This window comes from Amblyraja radiata, chromosome 22 (assembly GCF_010909765.2).
Source record: "Amblyraja radiata isolate CabotCenter1 chromosome 22, sAmbRad1.1.pri, whole genome shotgun sequence".
NCBI classification, from domain to species: Eukaryota; Metazoa; Chordata; class Chondrichthyes; order Rajiformes; family Rajidae; genus Amblyraja; species Amblyraja radiata.
The window spans coordinates 37,502,350-37,523,850 of record NC_045977.1 but is presented as its reverse complement, the minus strand read 5'-3'; the positions used below and the strand labels follow the sequence as shown (position 1 = coordinate 37,523,850).

At 42.9% G+C, this 21,501-nt stretch overlaps 1 protein-coding gene across 1 annotated transcript in view; it reads left to right on the top strand.

The window, feature by feature from the left end:
* Positions 1–486: 486 nt before the first annotated feature.
* Positions 487–21,501, top strand: part of LOC116985444 — a 38,447-nt gene continuing 17,432 nt past the window's right edge. The window contains exons 1-10 of the mRNA XM_033040234.1: positions 487–518; positions 7,027–7,136; positions 8,241–8,272; positions 9,355–9,376; positions 9,481–9,508; positions 12,180–12,261; positions 13,593–13,757; positions 17,802–18,010; positions 19,419–19,510; positions 21,008–21,120. Of these exons, the coding sequence (XP_032896125.1) occupies positions 7,073–7,136; positions 8,241–8,272; positions 9,355–9,376; positions 9,481–9,508; positions 12,180–12,261; positions 13,593–13,757; positions 17,802–18,010; positions 19,419–19,510; positions 21,008–21,120 (807 nt within the window). The 5' untranslated portion in view covers positions 487–518; positions 7,027–7,072. The remainder of the gene's footprint in view (positions 519–7,026; positions 7,137–8,240; positions 8,273–9,354; positions 9,377–9,480; positions 9,509–12,179; positions 12,262–13,592; positions 13,758–17,801; positions 18,011–19,418; positions 19,511–21,007; positions 21,121–21,501) is intronic.

Sequence of the window (21,501 nt, the reverse complement as noted above, 5' to 3'; positions counted from 1 at the left end):
TTTTTAAGGCTGGGATAGACAAGTTCTTGATTAGAACGGGTGTCAACGGTTATGGGGAGAAGGCAGGGAAATGGGATTAGGAGGCAGAGATCAGCCATGATTGAATGGCAGAGTGGACTCGATGGGCCGAATGGCTTAATTCTACCCCTATAACTTGTGAACTTGTAATAACATGAATAAAGACTTGAAAAGCCAAGTTTCTGGGCAATGCATTGTGAACTTTTGACTCCATGCTGGACTTCTGCGTCCATGCAGCCCAGCCCATCGCCACCGCTTGTGTGACCATGTTGCTTAGTGTTAGATTCACCGCGGGGGGGGGGGGGGGGGGGGGGGGGGGGTCAGAAACTCGCCGTCCAGAGGTACAGACTTGAATTCCTTTCCTTTTATTCCTTTCTCTCTGTCAATCCCGCAACGCCAGGCTGCTCTGACGTCGCTAAACCCCACCCAATTTGAATAAAACTCGCTGCTTGCCACTCACCTGAGCACTGTCCCTCATCATCCCTTCAGCTGCACATGAGGTGAGTGGTGTTTTACTGAGTTGGTCAAAATTTCATTTCAAATTTTTAAATAGATAGCACCGCAAAAAAAAAAACAAGGCACGAAGATAGAGGGGGGGAAAACAACGTTTATTTATAACGTGATCTGTAAAGATAGAACAGGGAGAAGTTAATGGGAAGTGATTCCTTTGCAAATAATTTCGCACCAAGAAAGATTTCTCCCGCGGTCTGTTAGCAATAATGTTCACCGTGTACAAGTTCTTTATTTATTTAGCGGTAGCGATTAGCAGGAAAGAGAAGCAGGTACGTAGGTTGATTGTGGGGAAGGCTGATGTTTTTGATGTATTGTTGCAAGCCTGGATGAGATTTCACAGGGTTTCATTGAATGGACAAATGCTTATAGAATACACTGAAAATGAGACTTGGACCTGCATGTAGACTGGATTGAAGTGCAAAAGGTTGAGGTTTACGGTAGAGAGAATGAGGTTTATTTGGAAGGATAGTTTCTGTTTACAGGGTAGTCAAATCGAGTTTACTGTCAAGAAAAAAGGTCCCGACCCGAAATCTCATCCACCCTTTTTGCTCCAGAGATGCTGTCTGACCTGCTTTGTGTCTGACGAGTTTATTGGCAAATGCCCAAGTATGGTGAGATAGACCTGCAATGGAAATCTTGCATGGGGCAACACCATAGGCATTTTGACAGCACGCACAAACCCAAATGACATATCATTTATACAAACATCATACAAATCAGATGACAGTGAAAGAGACTGAAACGAAACAAGACATTAGTGGAAGGACGTGATTTGAAACCAAACTCTTGATCGCGTAAAAGGTGGTTCATAGTTTTTAGAAACATAGAGAATAGGTGCAGGAGGAGGCCATTCGGCCCTTCGAGCTAGCACCACCATTCAATGTGATCATGGCATTCAATAACCCGTGCCTGCCTTCGCCCCATATCCCTTGACTCCACTAGCCCCTAGAGCTCTATCTTAACTCGCTCTTAAATCCACCCAGTGATTTGGCCCTCACTGCCCTCTGTGGCAGGGAATTCCACAAATTCACAGCTCTCTGGGTGAAAACGTTTTTTTTCTCACCTCAGTCTTAAATGGTTTCCCCTTTATTCTAAGACTGTGTTTAGTTTAGTTTATTGTCCTGTGTACCGAGGTACAGAGAAAAGTTTTCTGTTTGACGAGATAGGATTAGGGTTTGTGGAGAAGACAGACACAAAAAGCTGGAGTAACTCAGCGGGTCAGACAGCGTCTCTGGAGAAAAGAAATAGGTGACGTTTCGGGTCCACCTGAAGAAGGGTCTCGACCCGAAACGTCACCTATTCCTTTTCTCCAGCGATGCTACCTGTCCCAGTGAGTTACTCCTGGGAAATCCTGGGACGACAGATGGTGCAATGGGCTAAGTGTTCGGCTGGCAACCGGAAGGTAGCTGGTTCGAATCCCGCTTGGAGTGCATACTGTCGTTGTGTCCTTGGGCAAGACACTTCACCCATCTTTGCCTGTGTGTGTGAATGTAATTGTGTGAAGCACTTTGGGGTCAATGCAAGTTGACTAAAAATGTGCTATATAAATAAAGAAATTTAATACATTTTTTATTTTTGTGTCTATCTTCGGTTTAAACCAGCATTTCCAGTTCTTTCCCACACACTAGGGTTGTGTGGGTCGGTTCGTAAAATGTAATGGTTGTCAGAAAGTAGCTGTTCCTGAACCTGGTGGTGTGGGACCTCCTGCCTGACGGTAGCAGTGAGAAGAGGGCACAGCCCGGATGGTGATGATCCTCGATGATAGATGCCGCCTTCTGGAGGCAGCTCCTGGTGTAGATGCTTTTGATGGTGGGAGAGGCCTGTGTCTGTGATGGACCAGGCTGACTCCACCACTCCCTGCAACCTCGTGCATTCCTGTGTGTTAGAATTTCCATACCACAGCCATTGAATAATTTGCATCTTCCTTTCGTTTAACCGTAAGCAGTCTGAAATTCCTCCAAATGCTAACATTAAAATGTTACACTTGCACTAATATTCAACCTTAAAACTAAACATGATCTTTCAAATAAGCTTAAAGAATGTTTAAGATAGGACGGCATGGTGGTGCAGCGGTAGAGTTGCTGCCTTGCAGTGTAAGAGACCCGGGTTTGATTTTGACTACGGGTGTTGTCTGTACGTAGTTTGTACGTTCTCCCTGTGATGCCGTGGGTTTTCTCCGGGCGCTCCACTTTCCTCCCACACTCCAAAGACGTACAGGTTTGTACGCTAATTGGCTTCGGTAAAATTGTAAATTATCCTTAGGGTGTAGGATAGTGTTAGTGTGCGGGGTGATCGCTGTTCGGCACGGACTCGCTGGGCCGAAGGGTCCGTTTCCGTGCTGTATCTCTAAAGTCTAAAGTTTTACAAATATCAAAAGCCACGCGCAATTTACTTATAACTAGTTGCAAAACAACCTGATAGCTTTCGTTATACTGACTCTAACATAAACTGTAACAGTCTCAAATCCTGCTCTTGGAAGAAAGTGCTGTAATTTGTAATATTCCACTTTAATACTAATATCTCCTGATCCACAAGTGGAGTTTTGTCTAATGTGTAGCTCTGGTATAAAGTTTTAGGTTCCCCTCTCACCCAGAAGCAGACGGTGGGAAGATTGGCTTGATAAAGGTACACTGAACAAAGACAATAGTTAAACAAGAAAGACAGCATTTTTACAGCCACAGTCAACTGGAGGATTCTGCCTTCACCATTAAGTTTCACTCCCATTGGAATTCGCAAGCACATTAAGTGCTGCCTTGACTCTTTAAACTTTTCAAAGTGTGGCAAATATTGTACACGGATTGATCACACGTTTCTTCCATTTAAAAATATTTTGCCGTTTTGGAATCGCATGGTCTGAGGTTATGAAAGATAATACATCAATGAATGTCTTTCTCTTCTTTCCTTCGTTGTCACTTTCTCTTTCATCCTGCCTGTAGCCAGATTTAGCAGTAGAACCAATCTCCAGTCGACTACTGTGATTTGGCCCCAGTATGGAGAAAAGGAATAGGTGACGTTTGAGGTCGAGACCCTTCTTCAGATTCTTTGTTAGAGTAGGTAAGGAGAGTGGAAATGTTAAGACGGCTGATGTCACTCACACCAGCAGTTAGAAATAAAAAATTCTAAGGGCCGGAGGGAGAAGGGTCTTGACCCGAAACGTCACCTTTTCCTTTTCTCCAGAGATGCTGTCTGACCCGCTGAGTTACTCCAGCATTTTGTGTAAACCAGCATCTACAGTTCCTTCCTACACATCCTACACTAAGATGTTGGAGGAGAGCTGTTTACTGGCTTGAACTGTTCAGAAAGCTCAATCGACTTTACATAAAGCTGAGTCAAAGAGGAAGATAAGTTTTCTCTGAAATGTCCGAGGTTGACGAGAGACCTGATAGAAGTATATAAAACTATGAGAGGCAAAGGTAGGATAGATAGTCAGAACCTTTATCCCAGGGTGGAAGTGTCAAAGACTAGAGGGTGTTGCTTTAAGGTGAGAACCGTAAAGTTTAAAGGAGATGTGCGGGACGTATTGTAAGACAGAGAGTGGAGATTGTCTGGAACGCGCTGCCAGGGGTGGTGGTGGAGGCAGGTAGAAGAGTGGGATTTAAGATGCTTTTTGATAGGCACATGGCAAAGCAGGGAATGGGGGTATATGGATCACTTGAGGACAGAGCTCTGAGTTTAAATTGGAATCATGTTCGGCATGGACATTGTGGGTCGAAGGGCCTGTTCTTGTGCTGTACTGTTCAATGTTCTAAAAGGAGGAGTGATCATTTCATAGATCAATGAGCCAAGTTTTTAGAGATAATTTTAACAGAGGAGAGAAAGGATAAGTGGAAAGATTTGTACTAGGATAATTTTATGTGTAAATGTTAATTTCGACCTGTGGTTTCAGAATAACTGAGACACATTTAACATATTCATTTTGGGTTAAGTCCTTTTGTATGTTGTATGTTGAGGCATCTCCCATTATGGCTGAGGCATAGCTAAAAGTCGCCCCAGTCAGATTTCATCCCACCCGCTGCCAAATGACTGGCATTAAAATTATAAATAATATAGGCGGAGGGTTTTGCAGGTATTTTTTATTTACTTTTTGACCATACGTAGGGCAGACCAGTTGATGTGGCACACTTGAACTTTCATGATGTCCCCCATGGTAGACTGATCCTATAGCTCCAAGCACTTTGGGGTAAATATTACCAACAAACCATCGTGGACCAAGTACATTGTACGGGGTAGGGGTGTCAGGAGGTATGGGGAGAAGGCAGGGGAGTGGGGTTGAAAGGGAAAGATAGATCAGTCAATGGCGGAGTAGACTTGATGGGCCAAATGGCCTAATTCTGCAAGGCACAGCCAAGAATGCACACCCACACCTCTACTTCCTCAGGAGCGTGCAAAAATTCGGTATGTCCTCAACGACTTTTATAAACTTCTACAGATGCACCATAGAGAGCATACTGTCGAGTTGCATCACAGCTTGTTTGGGAACAGCTCTGCCCAAGGCCATATGAAATTGCACAAGAGTCCATCACATAGAACACACTCCCCACCATTGACAAAAGGAAATTGGAGGAACTGCACCTTATATATTGCCTAGTCAGCTTAAAACCCAGCGGTATGAATATTAATTTCTCTAACTTCAGGTAACCCTTGCATCCCCTCACTCTCTTTCCTTCCCCCAATCCTAGTCATCGCACTAGTGTCACCGTCACTCTGTTGAATTTCACTGTCTGTATAACTCGTTGTCACCTTCAGCACAGCCAACAATGGACCATTGTGGACTCCACCTTTCCTTCATCATTGTTACTTTTTGCATATCTTTCATTCATTTGGCCTATGTACCTTCTGTATCTCGTTTCCCTTCCCCCGACTCACAGTCTGATGAAGGGTCTTGACCCGAAACATCACCTATTCCTGTTCTCCAGAGATGATGCCTGACCCGCTGACTTATATAGACATTTTGTCTATCTTCAGTGCAAACCAACATCTGCAGTTCCTTCCGACACATTCTTTATTTGCTATTTTCGTTTCTAAGCACAAACCAAATATATGTAATATATTAAACCAAATATATGTCCAGAACCAGTGGTCACAGTTTAAGAACAAGGGGTAGGCCATTTGGGGCAAAACTTTTACACCCTGAGAGTTGTGAATCTGTGGAATTCTCACTGGAGAAAAGGGATAGGTGACGTTTCTGCAGTGGAGGCCAATTCACTGGATGTATTCAAGATAGATTAAAGGGCCCGTCCCACTGTACGAGGTAATTAAAGAGTTCTCCCGAGTTTCCCCTGATTCAAACTCAGAGATTTATGATAATAGCCGCTCATGGGTACTCGGGGCTCTCGTGGACATTTTTCAACATGTTGAAAAATCTTCACGAGTCTTCACGAGCTTACCGCATTTCCCGAAGACCTGCCGTTAGCGTTATGAGCCGCTAAGAGACGTCCAGAGCTCCGACGTACCGGCTACGTACATTCAACGTACTTATCACGAGCTTGATTTTTTTTTAAACCCGGGAGAGCTCTTGGGTAAACTCGTATAGTGGGACAGGCCCTTTAGATTTATCAATTGGGGCTAACGGAATTGAAGGATACAGGAAGCATAACAGGGTACTGATTTTGGATGATCAGCCATAATCATATTGTATGACGGTGCTGGGTTGAATGGCCTACTCCTGCACCTAATTTCTATGTTTCTTTGTATAAATATAAAATATAATAGACAGCCCAGGACCAAAAAAACAGTTGTAGAACTAACGGCGGTAAAGCATTGTACCAAGGAAATGTTTTCTTATATCTCCATTATGAACTCACTGTAGCAATCTTTGCAACTAAATCAATACATCAAATAGGTAACTAAGATCTGCAGATGCTGGTTTTGTAAAAAAAAAAGACACAAAGTGCTGGAGTAACTCAGCGGGTCAGGCAGCATCAACATCCATGAAAATGGATGAGGAAGTGGGATAACATAGAACTAGTGTGAATGGGTGATTGATGGTCGGTGTGGATTCGATGAGCTGTTCGGCCTGTTTCCACGTTGTATCGCTAAAGAGTTTGAGGGGAGATTTCGATAGAAGTCTATAAAATGATGAGAGGCATAGATAGGGTAGGCAGTCAGAAGCTTTGTCCCAGAGTGGAAATGTCAAAGACTAGAGGGCATAGCTTTATGGACAGAAGGGGAAAGCTTAACGGAGATGCGCGGGGCAAGTATTTTTACACAGAGTAGGTGCCTGGAATATGCATCCAGGGGCGGAGGTGGAGGCAGGTACGATAGTGGCATTTAAAAGAGTTTTAGACAGGCACACGGATATACAGGGAATGGGGGGATATGGATCACATGCAGCAGATGAGATTAGTTAATCTTGGCATCATGTTGTGGGCTGAAGGGCCTGTTCCTGTGCTGTATTGTTCTATGTTGTATGTATGTTTTTTTATTATTCATTACGCACATTTCAACCTATTGATTGTTAAAATATAAGAATTGTGTGAACGATTTATTTTGCAGGATGGACAACTGAACTTGATTCAGGAAGAACTAAAACCTCTCAAAGATGGGGCCGAAGATGATCTTTGGATGGATTTGTTCTTTGACTCTCACAGTCAGCCTCTCAATTGGTACGTTTGTTTTTATATATAACCGTGTTAGAAAATACAATACAACATAGCAGGGTAAAGACTAGGAGCAAGCATTTTATTTAACCATGTGAATAATATAGCCCACATTATTAACATTAGTTTACCAAGAAAACAAACTTTATTGCGCATCAGATGGCTTCTATTCCATTGACAAATGTTTTATTGATGTATTCTCGGGAATCAACTAACTGTGCAAATACAATAAATGCTTCCTCGTTTTTTATTATCTTAACATATATCTATCCCACCACCATCTCTTCACTGATGTTGGGATGTGTCAGGGATGAAAAATAATATAGAATCTCACAAACTGTCTTGCATAGTAAATTATAAAGGGATTCCCTTATCCTACGTCAAGGCGCTCTGACGTAGTGTGCCACATACACGCTTATTTGGCTAATAGTGATTCATGAGAATTGGTAAGTTTTACAACTGAAACTAACCTGAAACCAATTGAAGGAACAGCACCTCGTATTTCGCTTGGGAGCTTACAACCCAGCGGTATGAATATTGATTTCTCTAATTTCAAGTAGCCCTTGCTTTCCCTCTCTCTCCGTCCTAGTGGTCTTGCTAGTTTCACAGTTTGTATCCCTTCCTATTGCTAATAAAGTATTCCTATTCAATATCATCTCTTCCATAGCCAACAATGGACCATTGTGGGCTCTACATTTTTTGAGTCGGCTATGATTTATTCTGTACCTTTCTATGACACTATTTTCCCTCCCTCCTGATTCTCAGTCTGTAGAAGGGTTTGGACCCGAAGCATACGATATGATACGATATTACTTTATTGTCAGAACAAAGTCTGAAATTTGTTTTGCATCACAACAGCTCCATTTACAGCATCACATAAAAGAGACTTGAACATCACAAATTCCTTTTCTTCCCCCATTCCCTCTAACTTTCTTTAACCTGATAATGGGCCAGATTGAATGTTGAGCGAAGATTAATACCACTCAAACATGAAAGATTCACAGGGGAAAATTCTACCTCGTCAAAGTCCACTCAGTGACAGTGCCGAATTTCTAAGAAAAAGTCAGCATGGTTTCATCTTTGACAGCACCATTCTTTTATTTTTTCCAGGCTTCTTTGCAACACCTGTGAATACTTATGAGGTAAGCCAAAGAATTTGCAAGATGGTGATCTTGTTATATTTAATTTATTCCTCTTGGGATTTTGGTGGGTTTCTCCCAATCTCTTGCTGTAATTTCAAAGGTAAATATCAGTCAAGCCATGCAAACCATTGCAAATGAGCGTTTACACATTTTCTCCAATGTTTCCCCCGGTCACTTCAAATAACAGCAAGGAATTGGGAGAATCCTTGGGGAAATTCACAGACACACGTCCCTTGGGCACACTAACCAGATGCCACGACTACTAATTGCAATGATTTGCAAGACAGCATCTAAAAAATACCAGATACATTCAATGGCTTCAATACAAAGTGCAATGTAAGGGAATTTAGACACTTCAGAGATACAGCACGGAAACAGGCCCTTCGGCCCACTTAGTCCGCGCTGATAGTAATCACCCTGTACACCAGCACTATCACAGGGGCCAATGTTTGCTATTTTATTCTGCCAATTAATTTACAAACCTATGCATTTAGATTAGTTTAGAATTCAGAGATACAGCACAGAAACAGGCCATTCAGCCGGCCAGTGGTCCCCACACACTAACACTATCCTACACACACTAGGAACAATTGATCGTCATACCAAGTCCATTAACTTGCAAACCTGTACGTGTTTGGAGTGTGGCATGAAACCGGAGCATCCAGGAGGAAACCCACGCGGTCACAGTGAGAACATAAATATACAAATCCCTACAGACAGCACCTGTCGTCAGGATTGAACCCGGGTCTCTGGCACAGCAAGGCAGCAACTCTACCGCTGTGCCATGATGCTGCCCAAGGTACTTTGAGTACTCAAAGTACTTTGTGTCTTCAGAACAAACTTTTAAAAAGATAAGAAGAAATGGAAGCTATTCTACTGCGGTCTAAGCATGCACACACACGCACAAAAGGCTAGATAGGTGGTGATCAGGAATCAGAACGAGATCACACTTCATTAATCTCCCTATGGTTTGGGGTCCTTGATGTCATGGACACTTTAATTCTGAAGGGTTACTGTTCAAACCTATTGCCTCGGGTATCGAAACAATTGTAACATTGGAACATTTTCCTTTCCCTCCTTAGTGTCGCGTAGATATCCCTGTTGGTAAGTGGAACAACATTTATTGGATTTATTAAGTATTATTTTAGTTTAAGGGATTAGAACAATTTCTAAAGTATCCCTTTCTCCTTTTGCTTTCCTTATTACAGAACAGAAAACATGTGACAGAAATAACAGGTAAGGACTGAACAGACAGATTATGTGCCTTTAAAGGGGCAGTGGTCTATCATGACAAGACATTGGGTCTGAGGAAGGGTCTCGACCTGAAACATCACCTATTCCTTTTCCCCAACAATAAGATTTTATGGAGATTGATATGGGATTGCAGTAAATTCAGCAATTAACTGTGATTTCATGGCCCAAGTGAAGGAAAGCAGTGTGGCATTTCAAAAACCTACACAATAATATTTGAAGAAGGGTGGTGGGTATATGGAACATGTTGTCAGAGGAGGTCGCTGAGGCTGGGAATACCCCAATGTTTAAGAAACAGTTAGACAGGTACATGGATAGGATAGGTTTGGAGGGATATGGACCAAGCGCAGGCAGGTGGGACTAATGTAGCTGGGACATGTTGGCCGGTGTGGGCAAGTTGGGCCGAAGGGCCTGTTTCTACACTGTATCACTCTATGACATAAAATGCTGAAATAACTCAGCGGGTCAGGCAGCATCTCTGGAGAAATGAAAGAGGTGACGTTATGGGTCGAGACCCTTCTTCAGGCTGAGAGTCGGGTGAGAGGGCAACGAGAGATATGAAAAGGTACATAGAAAAACATAGATGAGAGATATGCAAAAGAACAAATCAAGGCCAGCAACAATAATCAAATAATATTTGAATTGACGCCTTTTAACTTTCATGGTCTACTTCACAATTGATAGATTTACAGTATTTTCAAGTGAAGCTGTGTCAGCAATAATAAGTAAAAATAATCCATTCACGCGCATAATATTTCTAAGAATGTAAATGAAATTGAACAAGAGTTATTGTTCTATTTATATTCTAATCTATTTAAAATCGAAACATTCTAATTAGATGTTTTTTTTAATGGATGTGAATTCCAAAATCAAAGATCATCTCTGGTGTTGCTTTCCAGAATTCTGCACGTTTCCAAGTTTTGATGTTACTTCTGCTGTTATTATGCGGGTTTGGATAGTGATCATGAATGATTCTGGCTTGCATTGAGTGTTGGTGAAGGCGATATCCCTATTGCCCCGAGTCCAATGCTTGGTGCCAAGTTGAGCACCAGCCAAGTCTGAGCAGTTTACTTGCATGTGTAGGAAGGAACTGCAGATGCTGGTTTACACCGAAGATCGACACATAATGCTTGAGTAACTCAGCGAACAGGCAGCATCTCTGGATAGAAGTAATGGGTGACGTTTCAGGTTGAGACCCTTCTTCAAGGGAAGGAATGGGTGACATTTCGGGCTTCTTCTTCTTCTTCTGGCGTATGGCGTGCACAGCCTAAAGTTGTAGGACAACTTGTTCTATTTGATTGTGCACGCCGGGTTGATTGCATTAGTCGAAACAGGGCGGACCACGTGAAGGTTGCAATCTCCCACCCCAATCTCGTTGATATAATGAAGAGGAAAGCATCTAGTCTCCAGTCATCTTGGACTCCATGCCACTGGATCCTGACCCAGGTCTGTCAAGGACCATGGGGTGGCTGTCTGTGCACCAGTCTCCCCACGTTAAACAAAGTCACGCACAGGCGTCCTCCATATAGGGAATAAGCACCCTGGAGACACCAATGGTCAGCCTTGACCGAAGGGGGCCTAAGAAGTAAGAAAGGAGGGAAGTGGAGAGTGTTCCATTGTGCTCCTGATTTGTGCTGTAAATAGGGGTATGGGTTTGGTATGTCCTGAAGTGAGTTACTCATTGCAAGATGTTCAGCTCCCAATCTGCTCTGGTAACGTCAGAAATATTACAGAAATAATACAGCCAACCCCGATGAGAGTCTGATTACTTGTGAACACCATCCTGTCTTTGCACCCCCACTCCAGTCACTCGCACGCTCCAAAAAACTCCACAGATCAGGCCGCGTCTGTGGAGTGGAAAGACGATGTTTTGGATAGGGACACTTGTCAAGAGCTGAAACGATCCTGACCCAAAGGCGTCGCCTGTCCATACCCCCCCCCCCCCCTTCCCCCCCCCCCCCCCTCCCCCCCCCCCCCCCACCCGAGATGTAGCCTGACCCTCTGAGTTCCTCCAGCGCTCTGTGGTTTTCTCAAGATTCCAGCATCTACAGTTTCCTTTATCTCCACATATTTATCCCACTTTGACCGCACCATTCCAACCTGTAAACAGGAGTGCTGTTTGGGGACAAAAGGAATTAAGGAACAAGAGAGATGTGATGATAATGATATCAATATAATTAGGATATAAATATAATTATTCTCACAATTCAGCTTGTTCTTTTATAAAGAGCATATGAATCTTAGTCTAAAATGCATGTAACTAAGAGCAACAAACTTATTAGTTCTTGGTCTGTCATACCTTTAATTCAGGTTGCAGATTAAAAAATAAACTCTACATTCTAACCTTTTTACCCAAAGGATGGTGGGTGTAGGAACAATCTTCCGGAGGAGGTAGTTAAGGCAGGTACTATCAAAATGTTTAAGAGAAATTTGGACATGTACGTGGATAGGACAGGTTTAGAGGGATATGGGCCAAGCGTAGACAGGTGGGACTGGTATGGATGGGGCATGATGGTCGGCGTGGACAAGTTGGGCCGAAGCGTCTGTTTCCATGCTGTATCACTCAGCAGTTTTTTTAAAATAACTGGCAACCAAATGGAGTATATATCTAATCTTTATGCTTAGACTATTGTTTAAAACAATGATCTTCTTGCAGCATTGTGTTGGAATCGGAACTACTCTCTGGGAACATCAATGATTTCTGTAATTATACGGTCTCGCAGTACGCATGCGCTCAGGTAAATACGATACAGAATTAAGGTCGGAAAATGCAAAGTCTCTGTCATTGATCTAGCTTAACAAAACCCGGGTGTCTAGAACTCTAGAGTTACTGCCTTACAGCGCCAGAGACCCGGGTTTGATCCTAACTGTGGCAGCTGTCTGTACGGAGTTTGTACATTCACCCCCTGACCACACATGGGTTTTCTCCGAGATCTTCGGTTTCCTCCCACATCCCTACGTTGTACAGGTTTGTAGGTTAATTGGGTTTGATAAAATTGAAGTTGTAAATTGTCCCTAGTGTGTAGGATAGTGCTGGTGTACGGGGATCGTTGGTCAGCATGGACTTGGCAGAACAAAGGGCCTGTTTCCAGCTCTATCTCTAAAGTCTAAAGTCAAGTTTAAAACTGAGGACAATTAACTCAGATAGTGGTTGCTAGAACTTAATAACTTTTGCAACATTTTGAATCTGAATTATGAATAAGGAATTATTTAAACCTGCACAGGTCAGCAAAGGGTCAAGTGGACTGGGTATGAGTTACATTGATTTAAGGGAACTATAAGAGCCTCAATCCAGTTAAGGTAACCCAGTGACTAAGATCTATCAGGCGTCGTTATTTAATATTATCTGAGTGCATGGTCAGGGTGAATGAATAAATGAATGAATGAATGAATGAATGAATGAATGAATACTTTATTGCCTCATGTGACAAGTCACAGTGAAATTCTTTGCTTGCATACCCCAAGGTATGCCAATAGTCGCCACATAGAGGGCACTTACAAAGTTACAAAGTACTCCAGCGTGCGGTCCTCCTTTGTTTCCCCCACCCTCCTCTCGGTGGTCCCCCCACATCGGGTCCTCCTTTGTCCCCCTCTCCCGTCCCTCGTGGCGGTCCCCCCAAGCCAGGTCTGCCATTGTCCTTTCCACCCGGCAGCGGCGTACTCACCTCCGCGTGCCCGCCATTGTCTGTCGGTCGACGCAATCATCGACCGCAGCACTGACCTCTCCATCGCTGCTGGCTCCTCTCCAGACGCCTCCGTGGCTTCGCTCCAGGCATCAGCCGCGGGCTCTGCCAGCCCTGGGGCTGTGACCTGCGAAGCTCTGGCCTTGGTTTCTCCGTGGATCCCGTCGACCCAGGCTCCGTGGATTTTGTCGGACGCAGTCTCCGGTTCCTCCAGTGTGGGTATTTGATGATTTTGGCTATCGCCTTGAGGCACAACCCCTACAGATCCCTTTAGTGATGGGGCGGTCAGTACCTGTGATGGACTGCCCAGTGTCTACCACCCTCTGTAGATTTTTATTGCATGTAATATCTGTTGTGAATTTTCTCATGTGTATCTTTCCTTTCAGTGCAATGTATTGGCGCAGCTGACGAATGAGAACTTGACTTCGATCTTCGAATGTTTTGTCATCACGAGACCTGTCAATATCTCTGATCTGAATGCCACCACCTTGTTCATGCAGAAGATCAGCCTGCCAAAGCTGGAGATCTTGCTGAAGGAATTCAACAGGAAGGTAAAACACGCATCGTGAACTGATGAAAGATCTGGGGTCGAGACAAAGGAAATATGTAGCTCTCGGCTTGTTTCAATAGATATGTCAACAAGGTTCCTCTCCCAAAAGATCAGGCCCGTAAACACAATAACACACAGAGATAAATATAATGATCAAAACTACAATAAATTAATAACCATAATACTGGGTACCCAAAATAGTGCTAACAGTCCATAGTGCAAGAGGATTATAGGCGGCATAGTGGCACAGTTGGTAGAGCTGCTATCTCACAGTGCCAGAGACCCGGGATCAGTCCTGGCATCGGCTGGCAGGACTATTTATTGCAGTTTTGGTTATTATATTTATCTGTGTGTGGTTTTCCGTTTTTTGGGCCTTTTAACGCTAGGGACATTGCATTCAAAGTAACAGAGCAGGAGAATAGGGTTGAGAGGTAAAGATAGATCAGCCATGATTGAATGGCTGAGTAGACTTGATGGGCAAGAATGACCTAATTCTGCTCCTCTAACTAATGGGCCTGTCCCACTTACGCGCCTTTTTTGGCGACTGCCGGCACCTGTCATTAGTCGCCGAACATTTTCAACTTGTTGAAAATTCAGCGGCAACCAGAAAGACGCTACGACTCTTTGGGTGACTGAGGAGAAGACGACTCACGACCATACAGGCGACAGAAGCTCTGGCGACATGTCGCGGGGTGAAGCCTGTATGGTCGTGAGTAGTTGCCCAAAGAGTTGCACATTGTTCTGGTCGCCGCTGGATTTTCGACATGTTGAAAATTTTCGGAGAGCCGCTGCGACTATGACGGGTGCCGGCAAGTCGCCGAAAAAATCACGTAAGTGGGACAGGCCCATTATGGATTTACGAACTAGCACAGAAACAAATGATGTCCAAAATGTGTACATCGGCAGGATGAAATAGGTTAGTAATTGCTCACAAAAATTTCAGCAATGTGAAAGGTGATGTACTTTCTGCTCAAATTCTTTTACTTGTTTCATGGGAGAAAGTCCTAGGGTGTAATATATCTCCATCTATTGTTCAAACTGGGATCAAGTTAATGCGTACAACACAAAGTGCTGCAACAACTCAGCGGCTCAGGCAGCATCTCTGGAGGGCATGGACAGGTGATGTTTCGGGTCGAGACCCATCTTCGGTCAGTCTAAAGGAGAGCTCACAAAAGAAGCTCTCTACCAAATATGGTGCCAAAGCAAAGTAACTCTTTGCGTGCTGGTCCCAGAGGAGAAACCTGCTATGATCTGATACCAAAATATTCAAGAGAGAGTTAGACATAGCTCTTGGGGCTAACGGAATCAAGGGATATGGGGAGAAAGCAGGAACGGGGTACTGATTTTGGATGATCATCCATGATCATATTGAATGGGCCAAATGGCCTACCCTTGCACCTATTTTCTATGATACTCCGTTCTACACTATTTTAACACTCTTTCCACATTGCTGGAAACTATTTTCTGCACTCTTTCCCTTTGCTCTACCTATTGTACTTGAGTTTGACTTGATTCAAGTATAGTATTATCTGATGTGATTGGATAGCATAAAAAACAAAGATTTTCACTGAACCTCGGTACACAAGACAATAATCAACCTGAACCTCCTCCAGTAATGCTGCTTGACCCGCTAAGATTCTCCAGCACTTTGTGTTTACAAGATTAATACTCCAGGTTTGGAATCCTTGACAATTTTTTGTTACAATTTTTTTTTTTGTTACAATGGCACCCAATCCAGGCGACTATTTATGTGCAAGCCACAGAAGCAGATCTACAGACTTGTTTTACAATCGCTCCATATTCTTAAATCTATTCCCTTATCATGTATCTGTACATGATCTGTACATGATTACAAATGGATCGGTTGTAATCATGTATTTGTCTTTCTGTTGACTGGTTAGCACGCAATAAGTGTTTTCCACGGTACCTGACCAACGTGACAATAAACTAAACAGATTAACTGACAATTGTACTAGGGTGTTGTTGAGGCCACACCTGGAGTGCCAGACATATTTTTGGTCCACCTACCTGGAAAAGATATAGTGACGTTGGAGACAGCTCAAACGAGATTGACCAGTCTAATTCCTTGGGAGAGGGGATTGTCCAACCAAGAGTTGTAAAGAGATTGGATCTGCATTCTTTCTAGTTGAGAAGAATGAGGGTGACCTTATTGAGATGTTTATGACCCTGAGCAAAAATGACAGGCTAGGTGTTTAGGTTTAAGTTTTTTATAGGCATGGCCTTATGGTATCCAGAGGTGGATTAGTTGCTGCAGGATAACTAGCCTTGGCCTGTTCTTTTACCACGGTATTCAGGTCACTGGTAGTCCCCAAAACATTGTCTTTGGCAGACTTGATAATATTAAACAAATCACGCTGCCTCGGCAAGGCCAGCAGCATAACCAAGGAGGGGTCGCACCCTGGCCACTCCTTATCCCCTGTCCACGACCAGAGAGCAGTGCCGAACTACTATCTACCTCATTGGTGACCTTCGGACTATCCTTGATCAGACTTTGCTGGCTTTATTTTTATTTATTTAAATTTTTTTTTAAATAATTTTATTTATTAGAAGTAGTGTACATTACAATAATATAAGCCATAAATAACATAATACATTTTTGTACCACTTCATATTTTAAACTTTAAAAAGAAGAAAAGTAAAGAAAGTGGGATAGGAGAGTAAGTGTGTGAAGGAGTGATCAAAAAAAGACCCTTAGACACGAAAAATTCGAAAAAAAAGTTAAGATGTAAGCCATAGAAAAAGAAAAAGAGAAAAAGAGAACGTTGCTGGCTATCTTGTTATTCCCTTATGTATCTATACACTGTAAATGGCTCAATTGTAATCATGTTTTTGTCTTTCCACTGACTGGAAAGCACGCAACAAAAGCTTTTCACTGTACTTCGGTACAGGTGACAATAAACTACACTAAACTAAACAACAAAACATCAAGATGGATTTGGAGATGGTCATTACCTGGTATTTTATGCACATTACCTGTGCATAGGTTTCTTGCCACTTATGAGCACATAGTCATAGTCATACTGCATGGAAACAACTTGTCTATGGTGACCAAGATGCCTTGTCTAAACTAGTCCCACCTGCTCACGTTTGGCTCATACCCCTCTAAATCTTTCCTACCCATGTAACTGTCCAAATGTCTTAAATGTTATTATAGTACCTGGCTCATCTACCTCCTCCAGCTCATTCCAAGTACCCACCACCCTCTGTGTGAATGCTGTCGAGATCCATCTAGGATGTTCATTTGGTGGGGAGTTGTGGTGGGAGCAGAGAATGTTCACTCCTGCTTTGAGTTCTCCCGTTGCCTATCTGGTGATCAGTCATTGGCTTCATTTCTCTGTTCCAAACTGAATGGCAGTGCTTCCCATGGAAACATGAGAAACTGCAGATGCTGGAATCCAAAGACCCCAAATGTCACCTGTCCATTCCCTCCCCAGATGCTGCCTGACCCGTTGAGTTCATTCAGCACTTTGTGTTTTACTGCAGTTCAGAGCTGAGCAGTTACAAGTTTCCTGATTTACACCATTTAGTTAAAGAGTCTGAATCTGAGTCAAACAGCATGGAAAAAGGCCCTTCGGCCCAACTTATCCATGCCAACCAAGATGCCCCATCTAAACTTGTTCCACTTGCCAGTGTTTGGCCCATATCCCTCTAAATGTTTCCTGTCCATGTACCTCTCCAAATGTTTTTTTATATGTTGTTAACATACCTGCTTCAACTAAAGATCTCTTCTAGCAGCTCATTCCATATACCCACCACCCTCAGTGTGGAAACAGCTATGTTTATTAACCAAAGGTAATTAGGGCATTGTGATTTTCAGGATCACAGCAAATGAGGACCTCGTGACCTTAAAACATTTAAGTACCAACATATTTTTAGAATGCTGTCTCAAAATGATGGATTATTGTCCTATTATAAATAATGATGTCCACAAACTCTGTAAGTGTATGAAGTTCTCTTTGTAATAGGGCTTTTGGACATGCTTTAGCCTTTGAGAATGCTCATATAATTTTCCTATTGATTGCAGATTAACGACACATTGACAATTCCATTGATGTCAAAAGAAACAATTTTACAAGCTATCTGGGAGAGATATAAAACTGACCCGAAGATAAACATTACCACCTTTATGGACACCTTCACACAGCTTCTGATGCCATTTATTGCTGGCATCTCCCAACCGATTCTGGATTCACTTCAGTACTCGGACATAATGTGTGAAAACTTCAAAGCATTGTAAGATACCTTCTTCTGTCGCGATCTCTAAACATTTCCGAAAAGAAACTGTCATCTTAAAAAAGGAGTTGTGAGGCAGCAGCTGTACCAACTGCGCCACAGTGCTGCCATCATTTGCTTTCGATCTTCTGAAATACAACCCCTTTGGTCCCAATTTGACCCCTCAAGTGTCTATGCGAAAAACTACAATAGAGCTGCTGCCTCACAGCGCAAAGAACCGGGTTTGATCCTGACCTTGGGTGCTGTCTGTGTGGTGTTTGCATGTTCTCCCTGTGACCATGTGTTTTCCTGCGGGTGCTCCGGTTTCCTTCCACATAATAATAATAATAATAATAATATATTTTATTGTCATTGCACATAAGCGCAACGAGATTTGGTCTGCAGCTTCCATCCGATGTCATAACATAAATAACTAATAACATTTAGATTTAGATACCCCGAGAACATGGATTGTAAAAAGAACAGTGAAACTTGTTCCATACACTCACCACCCTTTGTGTGAAAAAGTTACCCCTCAGATTCCTAGTAAATCTTTTCCCCTTCACCATAAACCTATGTCTTCTGGTTCTCGATTCCCCTACTCATAGAAACGTAGAAAATAGGCGCAGGAGTAGGCCATTCGGCCCTTCGAGCCTACACCGCCATTCAATATGACCATGGCTGATCATCCAACTCAGTATTGCGTACCTGCCTTCTCTCCATACCCCCTGATCCCTTTAGCCACAAGGGCCACATCTACCTCCCTCTTAAATATAGCCAATGAACTGGCCTCAACTACCTTCTGTGGCAGAGAATTCCACAGATTCACCACTCTCTGTGTGAAAAATGTTTTTCTCATCTCGGTCCTAAAAGACCCCTTATCCTTAAACTGTGACCCCTTGTTCTGGACTTCCCCAACATCGGGAACAATCTTCCTGCATCTAGCCTGTCCAACCCCTTAAGAATTTACTCGGGGCAAGAGACTCAGTGCACCTACCCGATCTATTCCTCTTATGATTTTGTACACCTCTATAAGATCCCCCCCTCAACTGCCTGCGCTCCCCAGCCTGCTCAACCTCTCCCTCTAGCTCAGACCCTTGTGTCCTGGCAACATCATCATAAATCTTCTCTGTACCCTTTCCAAGTTAAAAAGCCATCACAATTTCATTCTGCTTTAAGTACTTAAAATGGATGCTTTTAGAGTAATAAAGTTTTAGAGTAATAAAGTTTTGGATTAAAAAACGAGTTAAAGCACAAAGTAAACTTACTGCAGATGGTTGGGACAGAGAATGATAATATTGTAGTAATTATAAACCATAATATATATTAGGGAAATAACTTTAATACATTTTAATATCATTAAATTGTTTTTTTTTCATCTGACTCCTAACTGTTTATGTTTGTGCTTCAAATGTATTTAAACTATCAGAGTGCATGGAGTCAGTGCAGGCCTGACAGAGATGGATTTTCACATAAAGAAATCACTGGAGAAATGGATCATTGGTTACATTAATGCCACAGGTAAGAAACAATAATTTGAAGCAACAAAAGATTGAAACAAAAAGGGCATTACGTTTCCATCCACAAAGCTATGAGATTTCATTTTTGGGCCATACATCATGAAATTTAAGCTGCTGCGTTTTTATAAATGCTTAAATGTAAGAGTGGCACGGTGGCGCAGCGGTAGAGCTGCTGCCTCACAGCGCCAGAGACCCGGGTTCGATCCTGACTATGGGTGCTTGTCTGAACGGAGTTTGTACGTTCTCCCCGTGACCGCGTGGGTTTTCTCCGGGTGCTCTGGTTTTCTCCTGCACTCCAAAACCGTGCAGGTTTGTTGGTTAATTGGCTACTGTAAATTGTTCCATGTGTGTAGGATAAAACTAGTGTATGGCTGATCATTGGTTGCCGTGGACTTGATGGGCTGAAGGGCCTGTTTCCACGCTATATTTCGAAACTAAATTTAATACGTTTAAGAGAGATTTAAGAAGGACCTCTGCGGCAACTTTTTCACTCGGAGGGGAGTCCATATCTCGAATGAGCTGCCAGAGGAAGCTACGGAAGCAGATACAATTATGACTTATAAGAGACATATGGATAGACATGTGGATAGGAAGGGTTTAAAGGGATTGGGCCAAATGCAGGCAAATGTGATAACCAAGAATGCCACAGTGGTTAGCATTGTCAAGGTGGGCTGAAGGGCCTGTTTCCATGCTGCACAGTTCTATGAGGCCAAGTCTATGGATATTTCTAGTGGGATTGTTTGTTTCCACTAGTGGGGGAGCCTAGGACCAGAGTTCATAGCCTCAGAATTAAAGGATGTTCCTTTAGGAAGGAGATGAGGAGGAATTTCTTAAGTCATAGGGTGGTGAATCTGTGGAATTCATTGCCATAGAAGGCCGTGAAGCCCGTCAATATATTTTTAAGGCAGAGATAGATTATTGATTAGTGCGGGTGTCAGGGGTTATGGGGAGAAGGCAGGAGAATGGGGTTCAGAGGGAGAGATAGATCAGCCATGATTGAATGGCGGAATAGGCTCGATAGGCTGAATGGCCTTATTCTGCTCCTAGAACTTATGAACATTAGTATCAACTTGACTTGGTTGCAAATTAATGAAAGGGCAAAAATATCACAATCCAGAACAGCTGAGGTAAAGTATTTGTGGTTAAATGATTTCAGAATAAAGTTCTCAATAAAAGGCATTTTGGACATTTTAAGGGCAAAAAACAGGAAATGTAACGTTTGTTTGCCAAGTGTTTGGACGTTTTAGGAGGTACATTTATACTGAAAGTAAAACTGAGTGAGTCAGCCGCTTGAATTAATGTACTTTAACATGAGGAACTGCAGATGCTGGTTTACAAACAAAGACGCAATGTGCTGGAGTAACTCAGTGGGTCAGCCAGCATCTCTGGAGAATAGGGATAGATGGCGTTTCTGGCCGGGAGCCTATGTCTGGGAACTAAGGAAGGATCCTTCACATTGTGGCTTTTCTCACAGCTAAGTTGTTTGTTTTAACTTTAGGTCTGGACTGCATCGCCAATATCAGTGAATCCAACGAATGGCTTTTGAAAAATTGGGAATTCATCAATGGTCTCATCTTCCCTGAAAATCTTACAAGCGCAAATTCTGGTGACGTAAGTCCAGACATTTCTGAATAGTCCACATTCCATGTGGAATTCTCTGCCACAGAAGGCAGCAGAGGCCAATTCACGGGATGTTTTTAAGAGCGAGTTAGATATCGCTCTTACGGCTAAAGGAATCAAGGGATATGGGGAGAAAGCAGGAACTGTGTACTGTTTTTGGATGATCAGGCATGATCATATCGAATGGCGGTGCTGGCTCGGAGGGCCGAATGGCCTACTCCTGCACATATTTTCTATGTTTCTAAGTTAGGGATGAATGGAGCTGGGCAATATTTTTGTTAATAAATTTTCACCTTTACAAGGACAGTCTTTTTTTAAATGTATCTTTGATAATGGAGTCGCCAAATGTTCGTTAGACATAATTAGGGGTGG